We start from the raw sequence: 15,693 nt of genomic DNA, 5'->3' as shown, positions 1-15,693 counted from the left end.
AGTTTTCTAATTACGAACATACACAGAGAGCACTTCTGGATGGGTGGTGGAGCTGGATACAGAAGAAAATTAAGTGTCTTGGAAGAATTTCCATTGATAAGGGATAGAGTGTAAGTGTTAAAAACAAGGGAGGTTACAACTTGGTAAAATAAAGTTGAGATGGCTGAAGTGGCGGATCCGTATTTAGTTCAGAAGTTTACCGGGGAAGTACACGAACGGCTGTAGGAGTGAGTGACTTGGGATAGGTTAATATGAAGCCCCTGCTTACTAATTAGAGTATGAGGTACAATCCTGAAAATTAAAGCTCTCGTCTGACTGTGCTAATCAAGAACAACTGCTTCTTAAACATTTTAGTTATAAATAGACTGTACTCCTCCCCTCTTCTAAGCAGAAGATGCTGGGTACTGTGAAAGTCATTTCTGAATCAGAAACGACAGTACTGTTGCATAAAGCCCAAAAATGCAGGACTTGACTGCATTCTCCGCAGAAAGCGAGACCATGCCATTAAGGAACTACTGGACTTGCACACGACACGGACTTGTCCTTTGCCGGTTTCCCATCACAGGGAAGTTCCTCTGTTTAGCTACAGAGGGTGTTTTGTCCCAGTTAACCTGATCAAGTACTTAGGAAGAAGACCAATAGCTGAAATCCGGCAGTACTAGAGCGTGAAGTTTGGTAATCAGTCAATTAAAACAAAACACAAGCTCCCCAGGCAAGGGCGAGGCAGCGAGAGATGGGTACTTCGCATGGCTCTCTTGCTCTCAAAGAAGAATCTTTGGAATTCACAGGGAACAGTTATCTCAGCTGCATATTAAATAGTGTTCTAATTAAGCTGTTTTTCATTTCAGAGCTGGAATGACTGACGCATGCACATGTTGGTTTGCAAATTCATGGTTAAATTACTCCATTTATGTACTGCACATCTGAGGGAGAAAAAAAAACCCAGCAAATTAATTTACTTGGAAATGGCTTTAACTGCACTGCACGAACAAAGAGCCTAATTCTTAGCAGTCCCAGCATTAAATAACTGAAGGCAACAGAAACTAACATGCCTGCACCAGGAAAATAGCTGGGTCTTCCTGAACAGGGCACCGCGCATTCACTTTAAGGGTAACGTGGTGAGACTCGGCCTCCACCTACTGCCTAGTAATTTAGTGGAGTTGCAGAATTCCCCTCCCAGCCAAATGTTACCAAGAGCAAACCGCGGAAGCACGAGGAGTTACACGTTCTTCCAGCTGTTGGTAAACTAGTGCCGGTCGGTGGCCTGCTACGCGCGCTCAGATCACCAGCGTTCTGTTTTAAATAGGGCTTAAGCAATGGTGGTTAGGTTAGAAGGTGGATCAGTCCTTCACGCAAACTCACTGCAAAGAGCATGAAACACTTTAGGTAAGTTCAAAAGCTGCCATGGAAAATGCAGTGTCAGGTTCACGTAGCACTTTAAAAACCTATTTGGTGTGTGCCATGTCATTGCTGGCAGAGTAGGCAGAGATGTATAAAAAAAGGTTTCATTGACATTTAAATATATTTCTATATGAATGTCTCACAGAACAAAAAAATAAAGTCTTTTCATCACAAATACTGCAGCATTAAAATAAACACTTACCAAAATAAACAATGAGTGATATACATATATATATTTGAGTGTGTATACTATAGAGTGAATCATATTGTTGCTTTTTAAGTCACAAAAGCACAATATAAATACGGAATTTCCTGTGAACTCTTTTCCCTGTTGTAATAAAAATACATTCTTTACAGTTAAAGTAAAACTAGTGCAAGTCCATTCTGCTGCTCCTGTTCGCCCCGTTGACCAGATGCGGATCATTTACATGGCACTTCGTACTTAAAAATGACACTGAAAATTTTCCCCCCGAGACGATCAGCAAGCCAGGAGTTTTTGATGACAGCGAGCTTGAGGCTCTCGCACTTCAAAGCGGCGTAGTAGTTGGTGTGGATGGCGCGCCCCATGCCTTCGATGATAACCAAGTCTGTCTTCCGCTCTCTGACCAGCACGGCCAGACCTTTGTCCAGGCGGCTGAAATGAGAGGTCTGGGTTGGAAATGGTCACCCTTACACCCGCTATGAAGACAGGCTGTTCTAAGGGCTTTATCATTTACATAAAATGTGGTGGGATACGGAATTTTGGCTGGAATTACTGATGCCAATAAACAGGAACACTTTAAATCAAAGGAGATGCGACTGAAACATAGTTTTAAAAGTTTCATTAAATGCATGCAGAATTGGGATTTCCCAGAAAACACAGGTAAGTTCTGTCTCCAATAGAGAAATTAATTAAAAATAAATAGGTTAGCAACATGAAATGCCTCTTAAAGTCCCCTCTAAACGAGGGTTTCTTGGTCCTGTGCAGGATTTTACATCATAACAAAGCTGCTCATGGAGCTGACCCTGTGTCGATCCTGAACACAAACACGACAAATAAGATGTCCAACAACTGGTAAGGCTCGATGAATATTACAAGTCTGTAAATCCAGACTAAGCAGCTCCTAGTGGTTGTGCGGAAGTGGTTGGCGTCGGGAAGGGTGGCTGAGCTACTCCAGAGCCAAGGCTCTGAACATCCTGCAGCTGATGGAGACAAGGAACAAACGGGTACTTTGCCAACGTACCTTAGATCCAGACATGGCGAACTCGAACCTGTCTGAACCAACAGCAGCTTCTCTTCCTTAAGTGCAGATCTTTATTTACAAAAACAAAAAAGACAAAAAAGTTAAACAGGTGCCTCAACAGGGTCATGCAAAGCTGGTGACGAGCCAGACAACAACAACTATCTAAATATTCTTTGCAAAGGCTTCCTTTCCTGCGCGGACATCACGACAAAACATCACGTTTCCTTGAGCAAAAGGCTTATTTAGTCAGCTACGTGCCCTCTGCTGGGGAAACTGTATCTGAAATAAACGTACTTTCCTCTGCTCTTTTTAACACAGAAGATTTAGGTTTTAGTAGCTTGAGTGCTTATCAGGGATGACACAGACAAGAAATATAATTATGGATGTTCAAGAAAGATCTGATTTCTGAAGTTTTCACCGTAATGAAAGTAAACGATCTGCCTTATCTTACTGCCAGGTTGCAGATTCCAGACACTAATAAACACAGTTAAATATGAACTAAGTATGTAACAAGGAACTTGCTTCTTCCTTCTATGTACTGTGTGATACATCATGAAGACTGGTTACGTGCTTACTGAATAACGGGATCCATTGCCGCTATCCGCTCAGTAACGATCAGGGATTCACTGTAGGTGACGTCATTTAGGGCAGGGCCAGAGTTACAAGCCAGTATAACCTGCGGTAGAGATGTCAAGAGTCCACCAATTAATGCAGTCGACGTATGATGTTAGAGCTGCTCGTCTGTTTAACATCACCATCGCCCGACTTTAGCAAGGAGGAGCCGCAAAGAGAAAGGCTGGAGCCCAGGCTTCCTTCTCCCTCGGTAAACCAGCTGCTTCAGGTCCTCTGACATTACGGACCCGTGTCCAGCAGACTTAGGGCTGACAGAGGCTCGTTTTGCTTCGCTGCCTTTCGCAGTCTACTTAAAGATAGACTTTGGAGTTCCAGGGATTTGGTTTATTCCCAATTTAGATGTTAGGGGCCAGTCTGGTTAAGTGTACTACTGGCAGGGCGTTATCATCCTTCCACTAATTACCAAAGCTCTGTTACATCGTGAATTCACAATGAAAACCACTTACCTCTGTCCCTCTAGAAAGGAGCTCTCTGACAAAAGGAAAGACGCCTAAAATTATGTCTATTCCACTGTTATCTGCGAAAATTAAGGCACATTTATGAGGGGGACCCTCCTGTAAGAGAAAACCAATGTATTCAGGATTGAGTTCACAATTCATTTCAGTGAAGAGTTTGTGTTATTTAGGACTATTCACTTTACGACACCCCCCCCCCATTTTATACCCTTAAATGACTGTCAATTTTGGTTCCCTAAATAGTAGCAGCGTAACTCATCAGACATCACCTACCCTTAATCTTATGAGCACTCGCTTTCCCTGACAGTGTCTTTGCACAGTTATTTAGCACAGCCGTTAGTTACGTTACTTTGTTTGAGAGGCGTCTTTCAAACTGCAGTAACAGAAGCTGCATCTGCCAGTGACAGACAGGCCTGGCTCCTGCAGCTCTGACGGGGAACATGGGGAGGCTGGAGCGCGGCCAGCGGTTTGCCACGTGGCTGGAGAATTCCGTTCTCCGAAACAGAAGCAGCAGAGTAGGCAGCTGCCTACGGGGACGGGCCGGTTATCAGGGCAAGCCCCCGTGGTGGCTGGGTTACGCTACCGCGCAGCAGGGTGACGGGATTCCCGTCTGCCAGGCAGGGGCAGGATGGGCTGCTGGGGCAGTGACCTCCTGAAGTGAAAAGGTATTTCCTGTTCTCCACTAACCTTTCAACTCGTTCTAAAGCTGACGTTATGAAACTTTGTTCGCTCTAGTTCATACCAGCAGAAGAATTTTTACAGTGAGCGATGCGTAATTCCTAATACAAAATTGTCGGGCCAGCGCTTGAAGTTCCTTAATTATCACTGTTAGACCAGGTTAGCTGATCCTTTCCTTCGAAGATGTAATACCTAGTGATTTGCAATAGCGTCTTCATACCAAACCTTTTGGCTGTCATTTCCCACATAGAGATTTACACAAAGAAACCAAAACTTTCCAATTAACCTTAATTAAATAGTAATTGAGATCACAGGCCAAAAAAAGCTTTGCTAATTGAGAAGTTAATTACTTTCAGCAAGCTCCTAAATTGAAGTTGTTTTTAGGTTGGCTACTCAGATGGAGGAACAAGCCAAACGTTGCACTTGGGCCCAAGTTTTCAAAGTTTGGGTGTAGCTGTAGAGAAACAAGCGCCCTGATAAAGCAGGGACACAACGCGGTTCCTTGGAACTGCTCTGACAGCGGCTGGGTTCCAAGTGCTGCAGTTTCTGAAGGAATTCAGCAAAGGAACTTGGTAAGTGATGAAGTTTCAGACTAATTCTTTTATTCCTTTCTTTATGGTAAGGCTGCTGAAGTACTGCGTTACCAGAATTTATTTTGAGTTGTCTGAACAGAGTTCTGTTAAAAAACCATGATTAATAAGGTGGTTTTATGATTAATGTTTTTCATTGATCAATGGTTAGTAACAATCGCGGCGTTGTACCTTCAGTCGCTCTAGCCACTGACTGTAGGAATCTTCTAACCAGGGCCGTTCTGTGTCACAGACAAAATCATGTTAGCATTTCCCTGAGGCAAACGGAAATTCTGTACATTACAAGAAGCAGATGTCTTGTTACAGATGCTTAAGCATTAAATCATTTGAGCTAAAGTTTTGAATGTTAAATGTGTAGATTCAAAGAGTTCATGAGCTCTCAATTATCCTCTATTACACCAATCTTAAAATAGAATTTTCATAATAAAGCAATAAAGTCATGCAAGTTGGCTATTGTAACGACTTATCCTAGGATGGACGGTGTTGTACCTCCCAGGACAGTCTTTCCCTGACCGGGTCAGAACAGGCACGAAAAATAGCCTGGGCAAGAAATTCTGAGTATCTGTGTGGGTAAGGCTTCTGCTCGAGGAGAGAGGTGTTCAGGTTTCGATTCCTTTGGAACACAAACAGGAACATTCCATCAAGACTCTGTAGCCTGTATTTCAGATAACCCCAGCAAGTACTAATGATGTCTTGTCATCTGGGAGCAGAACTGCCACAACAAACACGTTCGCACTCTCCTCCACTCTCACACCAACACACTGTCCAGCTCCAACCACCACCACAGATCTCCCTATACCTTGTAGTTTTGACTTGGCTTCTTCAAATCCAAATTGTGGCTCAGATTCCAGAACACTGTATCAGAAGAGAAATAAAGGGTACAGAGTTAAGCAAGTTCATCTCACGCAAACAGAATTCAAACATTTCTTTAGCAGGTGGTCAGCAATTTCACTGCATTGGTTGTAATGGGACGTGTGGGCAGGTCCAGTGACTGAGAAACAAACACTTTGTGCTTATGTTAAAAACAAAAGGCGCAGATGTACATTAAATTAGAGCTCTTACGCTAAAAGAAAAAAGCTTCAGCAATATACAAATGTCTGCAGGCACTAGACTACAGGCAAGAGAGACATCTTTGGGTCTGCAGATCACCATAAAATGTAGTCATGATCTAAAACATCTGCACAGTATAACAGTGTTTTACAAAGTCTAATTTGAAGATTGGTCTAAAAAGTTTTTTAAAGTTGTACCTATGTGGGAATAAAAGGAATTAAAATAACCAGATACAGGTTTTAAAAGCTACTGCTATTGCTATACGTGGAGGAAAGCAGCCCCAAGGTGGCAATGGGGATTTACATGATGAGATGGATAGTTCTAAGCTGTCAGTTAAAGTATCACGCCATGCGGGCGATGCTTCCAGGCAAGACTCCTCAAGTTCCTTAAATCTAGTTCTAAGCGACGTTTAACTCGGTCTGTGTCTCTTAGCCCCCTCCTTAAAGAGAATGAGCACTACACGTAGCAGGAGCGGCAAGCAGACCGACTGCTCTGACTGGTGTCTGTTCAAGTTTCTGGGTGTGGGCGACATCAGAAATAACACGAGACTAAGAATGCCCACGGAGCCTTGAATCACCTCGGTTTTAATGGTCTTTTTTTGATTTAATCAGAGGGAAAACTCCTCAAAAGATGTAGAAAGGGAAAGGAAGTGCTGAACAGCAGCTACAAAACAGCATCCCTCTCCCGTGCTCTTGGATCTAGATTATCAGCCCCACAAGAATAAAGTTCTAGAACTGAAAAATCAAAAATATTTAAAGCCTGTTGGCATTAATATCCTTAGATGAACTCGCGGCTGCTGACAGGACATAAGGAAAAAAGCTCTCCAAATGGTAACAGAAACATATGTTGATCAAAGACAATTAGTATTTAGCCATCGTGAGACCACTCAACCTAACGACAGCCCACTGAATACACCCTGAGGTATCAGGCCAACGGGAGCTTGCAGGAAAATCGCATGGTCTCTACGCTAGGAACACGGTACAACACATACCCAAATGCAGTGCCAACAACAACGCTACCAGCAAAGCAGCCAGACTGGAATATCAAACGCTCCATCACTTAATCCAAACAGTCACAGTGACACGTCTGCCAGATTTGAAGGGTGGAAATGTAAACTTTCCCACACCACCACAATGCTTGCAAATAAACAACCAACGTTTGATTAAGGTGAAATACAATCTACAATTAAAGTTAGATTGGTGCATTTATTTTTATTTTTTTTAAAAAGAACAATCGGATATTCTGTATCTTAAAAGGGTGCTTTTAAAATATTTAACACCTACTCTGAGACTGCTTTTGCTCCCCAGTCAAAGACATTCCCCGCAAGAAGTCCTTTCACCAGAGCAAACTGCCTCTCCTCCCAGCCTAATGAATCCAAAGATTCGATTACGCTTTGAAAACATTTTAAGGCTATGCCATTTTCTTTCTGCTTTACCTGTAAGAAAAACATGAAACATTGGATTTATAGACAAAAATTTCTTACCCATTATTGGTTGTCTCAGTCCCAAGACCACGTTCAAGCTTTCTCCTCTACGTTCATGGCCTCTAATGGACCAACAAGTTACTGTTATCAGCATGCTTAGTATCAACAAGAAAAAAGTTTCCTGGGATTCTAATAAAAAGCTTCATTAGTGCTAGGATGTCATCTGTAGCCCAACAATTACTTTTCTTAGTAAGTGAGAAGTACAATTGATCTTGAGCAGATGGGGGAAGGGGAGAGTGGATGCACACAAGGAGCTTTAGCAGTGACAGGATCCCCCGAGCCCAGGCGACTGCCGTGAGAAGGCTGACCCCGAGCAGCTCTTCTAACACTGGAGAAGACTATTTTTTATTTTTGCATCAAGAGTTTCATCATCCCATCATGCCCAGAAGCTCTTGAGTTTGTTCTCTGCTGCTACCTCCAGTGAGATCAGCATTACATAGCTACTTATCTTAAAAAAACTGAAAAGCGATACTGGGGACCATCTTTACATCAAGATCTTTTCTTGGCGGTGTCTTGTCTGAATTACCAAAAAGCAAACATAAGTAAAAGAGACCTCATGTATTTTATACCTCTTTCTTAGAGTGAATGTAACATCTGACAATAGAGGTAGGGAGAACCTTCTATCTATTTTGTAGAAATATATCAACGGTCAGAAAAAAGTCTCTAACCAGACACTGGCACCGTTATTACTTATATGCCCACAGGCGAGTGGTGAGGATCGGACCTACGGAAAGTTATTTGTGAGAAATACTGGCTTCACGTGTCCTCTCCCCCGACCATAGTATGTTACAGCGTAAAACACAAAGGGTAAAGAGCTGCACAATGGCAACAAACGTTTTGAAGAGCTAGAGGTTATGCATTTGTATACGCTCCAACCCAACTCTGCTCAGTTATCTCAAAAATTACAAAAGTAATCAAGAATCTTTTTACAGCACAGCAGTAAATTAATCCAGAGACAACATGCAGGAAAGCAGCACGGTTTGGGTTAAGGAGAGGCTGCCTCAGCAAGTGAGGGAATGTGTGAAGGGTTGGTTTTTTCCCAGGCTTTTTCTGGACGTGATGAGGTGGGGGAGGACGATTATCTGGTTATGAACCCACCCACCCTTCCTTTTCTTTCCTTTTGGGGGCGAGGAAAGAAAGGCAAACGCACTTGAAGATAGTTAAAGGACTACAGAAATGTGAGTTCATAGCGTTGGTGACTTTGCCTGGAGCCGCTGAGATTGTTATGATCTACAAGTTAACAATGCCAAGTGTCTTTTACAACTGTCTGCAATTTACGTATTGATTGGAAAGTACTTACATAGTTACACACAGCTTTACATTTGAAAATGGTTTCCACGCCATGAAGAGAATTATGAGAATGAGGAGGAAAAAAAGAAAAATTCCTGAAATTTGCTAGACTGCAACAGTAGCCTCAGTATAAAGGGAAATAAACTGTCAGTCCTCAAATCTGAACCTCTCCACAATCAGAAGCGCTGGCTTCTCCACGCAGCTTCCTCAGTCTAAACTGAAGGAAACGCCTCCTCCCTGAAGGAGCAGGTTACAGCAGGAGCTGACGGCAGACACCATGCGCTCATCAGGAACGGGACTGACACCGTCAATTCACCTCTCCGAAGTATCAGACAAGCGAAGCTGGTAATACTTTTGGTCAGCTTTATCCTCACCATGAGCATGTTACAGGTCAAAGGCTTTATACCCCATTACCCGTCGCTGTTTCTGCTCAGTGACAACCACCACCTGGTGACAACTGCTGCAAGGCAGCCAGTTACTGATCTCTCCCCTATAAGCCACTACTTAGACAAAGTTTCAGAGTATGGAAAAAGTGTCTTGAACTTACATGTTGTCCGTCCTGTAAAGCAAGAACAACTTACCTTTGAATAGGGATCCGGAAAATTGAACTCGTTTAAACAGTGTTCCCTTGTATCCAAAAGGCTTCTAACTGTTAAGGTACCATATGCACTTCAAAAAGGAAAAAGGGGGGAAAAAGAGAGATCAACTACTTCAAACAGAAAAAAGTTATTTTTTCCTCTGTAAGTCATAGCACACAAACACTTGCGTTAAAAAGCTTTGCGTGCTGCATGTGCTAAACGCTGTCTCTAAGTGGTAAATCTGCTACAGTTTATTTAAACACAAAGAGGGAAAACGTTCAGAGAACAGCTAGGTACTTGAATTAATATGCTACCATTTAATAATGGTCATTTAATATAATGATGTAACAATTTTTAGTTATAAATTTTCTGCTGAGATAGAATTTTTCTGTTACATTCCAATGTACGAGATCTGAACGTTCTGTGTAGAAGACCTGATGGTTGGCACATCGACTTCCTATTGCCTTCAGCCTACTTAGCCTTCGGTTTGCTCTGCTTAGCTTTTAGTTAGCTTTTAGTTAGTTTTCAGTCAGCTTCGATTTTGCTCTGCTCACAGAAGCAGCAAGTGATGAAAAAGGCAAAACGAAGACACTTACAAAGGCTGCTGCCTGAGCGTCTGGAGCTTATTCCAGTATTTCTGTCGGAACTTTTCAGCTCTCTCCAGTGCATCAACAGAGTCCGGCTGACTGGCCGCAGCTCGCTTTGCCACCTGGTAGAGAAATGAGGCAAGGCTGAAGTTACCAAATGAATTCTTCCTTCACGTAACTGATCTGAAGTTCAGCCTCAAAAATAACCCCTCCATCTGCTACACTGTCCAGTGTCTGCATATTACCTGGTCCCTCCCACACAGCACCTTCCAGCTTTCCTTTACTCCAACCATCAAAGAATAATTTTAAATACCTCCTGTCTTCTTGAAGTTTATTTTCAAGACTGTATTTTCAGAAACTAAACACAAGTTCTAACTACTTATCAGAGGGGAAAACACACGCAAAAAGAGAAACCGGCAGAAATTTAACAGTCTACATCAACCCCTTGTGTTCTTTTTTCTTTACTACAATAAGTTCAAGTCCCCGTTTTGCTCGTGTTTTTCCCAACCCTTTTCCTCCTGACACACACTCAGGAAGTTTCTGATTTGGATTTGGTTATGAAGTATAGGTAGCTCTTAAGTACTAGCGTGCACTGACTGAATCAGTTTCACAGTGCAGAAAAAAAGAACTCGTGTCTGATTAAATCGTGCTCTTCAGATGTGAAAGCGGCTGTATATTTGCAGGTGTATTTTGCAGGTACATATGCAGGTATATTTTGCAGGGTAAACATGTTGGTCCACAGAACATTTATTTGCTAAATATTTGCATCACTCAAACATATAACGGCCTAGTGACACTTACCCCATCCAGCGCCTCCTCGAAGCAGGTCAGCCAGTACTTCCTGGCCATGGCATCGTCTGTGAGGTCAACGGTGTCTGGGATATAGGTTGATGGGTCTTTCAGCAGCGGCAGGTTAACAAGTGGTCTCTCCAACCTGTCCATTTCGAGCATGTCAAACTAGGTGAAAAATGAAAGAGATTTATTAGAACTTAGTCAGAAATCGATTCATAACAAATTGTACTAGTACCAGGGCTACAGAACTCCATGCACAGTTAAGACTAACAAATTAGAGTATATGCCATCGTAAATAATCCGCTCCCCTGCACAGATTATTTATCCATGCCCACCCTATCGACAGAGATTACCACATTTCATGTTGAAAACTTACTATAGGCCCTCTTATTTTATGATTTTCCTTCCCTTCCTCCCCAGTACTGTCAAACCTGCCTGGCTATCAGGTCCAGGCAGGAACACAAAGCGCTGAGCACAGGTTTATCTGTCAATGAACGTTGCTATCCTGCTTTACAACTTCCTTTTACAATCCTGAGAAAGTCTCCAAAACTTTTCCTTACACTTTGTGAAAACAAGGCTGAGGACCAAACTTCTAAGGATAGAGCCTAAGTTCATGTGAAATAGGTATAGTTACACAGCTCTGTGCATAAAGTGTGCCTTATTTCTTGCGTGTAAAAAAACCTGCACACATTTATCTTTATTTTATACAGCTATCTAATCGCCTTGCATTTGCCAACACGGCATGGGCTAGAAACGTTCAGACTAAGATTAAAGCCCACAATGTAACAAGACTTTGTGTACATAAACCAAAGTGGTTGCTATAGAAAGACTGTCTTCTGTACTAATTTCACTGCTGAAGAGCGGACATTTCTGAACCAGGATTGTTGCAAAGAGATTTCGCTTTATGTGAACAAAGTGAGTGCCAAGCAATAGAAGAATTCAAAATGGAAAAACTGTGGACAGTACATTACAGCTGGCGTGAGACTCCTGTACCACTGCCAGCATGGAAAAAAAATAACCTTTTCCCAGATTAAAGGCTTGACAAACAAGAGAGCACCATTACATCTGCATAAATACTTTTTAAAACCTGTCACATATTTTATGATTAAGAAGGATCATGTTATTATTTTTTGGTCATACTCGTAATCCACAATTTCATTACAATAATTTCAGTTATGGCAGAGCTTAAAATTAGATATATTTTTCATATATATGCACAACCCACAAAATCCATCATCTGCAGCTCATAGCAGACTTATGTTAAGGCTTGGTCTAGGAAACCGTTCAGTGAGAGTTCTGCACCCCATCTTCAGGCCTAAAAAAGCCTAACAACCAACAGAAAAAACTAACCACAGGCAACCCCTGCTCCTCCCCCCACACCCTACAGCAAGTATAGGAAACTAACTCCTGAAAACTGGGAGGAGATAAATCAATGATGGAGGAAATTAAAAAAAAAAAAACAACTTGACATGAAAAACACTGACATGCGGACCGGTAAAAGACAGTAAAACACAATGAGCTCCACTATTCTAGCTTCTTTTCAAAAGCACTTCAGTAGATGCAATATTAGAATATTTTAAGAACCTTAATGTCTTTTCTGATTCCTTACTGTATGCCAGTTTCACTGTGAAATCGGAATTACTGTATTGTCAGTGTATTTAAGAGATGACTGGGCTGATGCTCTTCTGTCCAATTATTTATTTCTCTTCTCATAGGAAGTAAATAAACGCTGCTTAAAGACAGTGGAACATCAGATTCAAAAATTCTGAAGCACAATATTTCAACTGTAGCAAAACCCAGCTACTTCAGAGAAAGGGTAAGAGATGAATGTTCCCCCCCCAGCTCTGGTGAAGGAGAATAAGACAAAGTAGCAGCCACAATCTGGTTTTATGAGACATTACATCAAACAAGACACAAGACGACATCACACATGACACAAGACACTGTATTAGTCACTTCTTTTGGTAAGCAGGAGTCTCAGGGGCAAGAAGCAACTAGCTTGAGAATAATCATCAACTTCCAAATCACCATTACTAAGAAAAGGCACTTAGTTCTAGAAAGGACAACCACATACTGTACCACTCCTTGTTCTTTGCATAGGGTAAACATCAGGTGATGTGCTCATAAGACCAGAACTCCCAGCGTAATTCTCTCCCCAGCTATACTGATTTGGATCTACAAAAGAGAAAGAGAGAGAGACACATAATCTGAAAATAAAACTGGAAGTACTCCCATGAGTGAGTCTAGAGTTAGCATCCCTTCAGAGAAGCTCTTTCACTACAAAAGCCATTTTCCCTTGTCTTTATAAGTAAATATAACTTTTCCCTCTAGCCCCCAAAGAAATGTTTTAACCACTCAGTGAAGTACCTAGCTCTAGAGAGCTTCAACCTCAATGAGACACAAGACAATTACAGTTCTAAAATTCTTTTTTTAAGCCCTTTTCCTTGTCACTAAGGGCTATAACCAGCATGTCTTCAAAGCACTATCACTGATCATAGAGTCAATTTCTTATTTCTAAATCTAGATCCATTATTAGTAAAATATAATTACAAAACTCTCCAAGCACAATGTAAGTTTCATATAAACACTAAAGATATTTCTAGATTATTTTTTTTATTTGAGAAAAAGTTTAATCCCGTTCAGATGTACAGTACATGCTGCAGAAGCAACATCTTTAATTCCCCAGTAGCTGGTTCCTCACCCATATTTATAAAATAGTTATGAAAATAGTTCCATATCCATTATTCTGAGGTATATTTGATGTTTACTAAAACTAAATACCATTAAAACCCTCACTATCTGTTCTACTATAACTGATATGCCAAATGGCTTGCTAGTATATCAACAAGAAAAAAGAATATAAAATTGGCAGAATTCGACCAAAGCAGCCTGTACCCAAAGAATGCTGGACAGGAGTGTCTCATCCTTCACCAATGTCTGTGAGGCTTTCCACTCTCAAACGAACACAGTTTTGAGATGCTGGTCTTCTTCAGTACATTACCTGAATTCAAAAGCTGGCCTCTTAAAAAGGGGGAAAGTTCTCAGAAACCACATTTCCCCAATTTGATTTAGAGTTACGACTGCTCTTTGCAGAAATGCAGAAAAGAGAAGAGCCGAATCCTGCTGCCTTCTCAAAGGTGAGCAGGAAAAACAGGGAGAAATTAAGATGTCCCCACCAGAATACATAAAACCAAAGCCCAGCATCTGTGTTTATTAGTGCCAAATGTATTTATTTAGGCAACTACTTACATGCAGCCTCTTAAGAGAAACTTGGACATTACACTGACATTTCAGAACACAGCATATACAGAACATAGCAGCGCTGTACTTACTGTCTTGTTCAGCTCCTTTTAAAAATGCCCCAATGGCTCCCAGGTAGCCTTCATGTCTCAGGAACAATGCCTGAACCTCTCCCTGCCACAATATGAAACATTGCAATTGGATGGTCCCTGATGGCTAATATGTACTTCTTTGTCACTAGTTTTACACTTAGATTTAATAGAAACAACTAGAAGATGGTAATATTAATTTGTGCTACATTCTAACACATTCAGTAACTTTAACGGTGCTTCTGAAACACAGCTTCAGGCGGAACCGCTTACATACATCATTCCACAATTATTAAACAGCTGGGGAAAAAACACATGCAGAAGTGGTGTGTATTCTAAGCCTGCACAACCACAGAAGCAGAGGGAAGGCAGTGCCTTCACTGGAAAAGACCGGTACATCATTCCATGAATATTCAACTCCTCTTGCTTGGGCAGGCTGGAAATACAAGGTCATCTCATTTCGAGGTCATCAGCCTATGCCTGTGCCACTGGGCACCAATGCCTTCAAGACATTTGCTCATTATCTTGATTTCCTTAAACTGCTATTTAACGTTCAACATCATACAGACATGGTATATATTATCCACGCATCGCCCCCATCAAATTAGTTATTTTAACTGTTAATATAATACAGGAATGCTAGGGAGAATACGAACACCCTGGTCCTAGTGGCAGGGACCCTTAGCTTCCCCGGGCAAGGCTGGGTGAGACACTGCCTCCTCTAAAGGACAATCAGCTATGTCTGCAGCAGCGGCTGGAAGAACAATTAACGCTGAAGTAAGCTATAGTAAAAGACCAGCTACAATTCACAGTGAGATTTGGATTTGAATCACGATTTGAAGCTATTCTTACAAAAATCTAAAGCTGCAGTTTTGCAATAGTTTTCTTGAAACCAAGCAAGGTTTTACAGAAAGGGACTGCAATGATATAATAAAGATGAAAAGAAGTAGTATACAGGAGTCTCTTGCTTGAAGCACTGAGACAAGAAAAAAAAATGTCATCTATAAAATTGAAAAGCACAGGAACTAATCTACTTGTAATAACCATTAAGTAAGCTTTTGGACTTGATAATTTTTCTAGTGAAAAATCTTCAGTATTTTCCACAGCTTCAAAACCTGCAAAGAACTACAGCTTGGTTGTTTTTTGGGGGGTTGGTTTTGGTGTTTGGTTTTTTTGAACAACAAACAAGCAACATAAAAACCCCACAAACTACTATCTCAGCAGAACAATCCCACATTGCATAGCCTAGGGGGTGAAAAGAAATAGATGCAAGTCAGCAAGAGGAATTGAATAACAATGGTAGCTATCTAAGAAAATAGTGAAAACTCATTACTTGGCAGCTACAGGACAGACTGTCAATCAAAACAAAAAAAAAAAAAAAGGAGAAGGAAGGAGGGAGAGAGAAAGAGGCCAGACAGAACTCCCAGGCAACTCGCGTTTATTGTACCCCTCCCACAACAGATCTTTATAGCCCTGCCTTACCTACCTAAACAGCAGTCCTCTAAGCTAACTTTGTGTGCAAATTAATTTATTAAAGTCTCACAACATCCTAGAAAGGTACCTAAATACATGACTTTGCTATTAGGAAAATCTCTGTTTTCGTT

The 15,693-nt window shown here is 41.4% G+C and overlaps 1 protein-coding gene across 2 annotated transcripts in view; it reads right to left on the bottom strand.

The window, feature by feature from the left end:
* Positions 1-705: 705 nt before the first annotated feature.
* The window catches only part of PANK4 (pantothenate kinase 4 (inactive)), a 25,286-nt gene continuing 10,298 nt past the window's right edge, over positions 706-15,693 (bottom strand). Inside the window, exons 8-19 of one of the 2 annotated variants that reach the window (XM_063353983.1) lie at positions 14,093-14,174; positions 12,835-12,935; positions 10,770-10,925; positions 9,978-10,090; positions 9,385-9,472; positions 7,314-7,465; positions 5,780-5,835; positions 5,152-5,201; positions 3,704-3,811; positions 3,200-3,300; positions 2,625-2,693; positions 706-2,035 (exon numbers count right to left, since the gene is read on the bottom strand). In XM_063353983.1, coding sequence (XP_063210053.1) covers positions 1,822-2,035; positions 2,625-2,693; positions 3,200-3,300; positions 3,704-3,811; positions 5,152-5,201; positions 5,780-5,835; positions 7,314-7,465; positions 9,385-9,472; positions 9,978-10,090; positions 10,770-10,925; positions 12,835-12,935; positions 14,093-14,174 — 1,290 coding nt within the window. In that variant the 3' untranslated portion in view covers positions 706-1,821. The remainder of the gene's footprint in view (positions 2,036-2,624; positions 2,694-3,199; positions 3,301-3,703; positions 3,812-5,151; positions 5,202-5,779; positions 5,836-7,313; positions 7,466-9,384; positions 9,473-9,977; positions 10,091-10,769; positions 10,926-12,834; positions 12,936-14,092; positions 14,175-15,693) is intronic. The other variant, XM_063353984.1, reaches the window with a different exon arrangement.

This window comes from Chroicocephalus ridibundus, chromosome 16 (assembly GCF_963924245.1).
Source record: "Chroicocephalus ridibundus chromosome 16, bChrRid1.1, whole genome shotgun sequence".
Taxonomy (NCBI): domain Eukaryota; kingdom Metazoa; phylum Chordata; class Aves; order Charadriiformes; family Laridae; genus Chroicocephalus; species Chroicocephalus ridibundus.
This window is presented reverse-complemented; position numbering and strand designations above follow the sequence as displayed.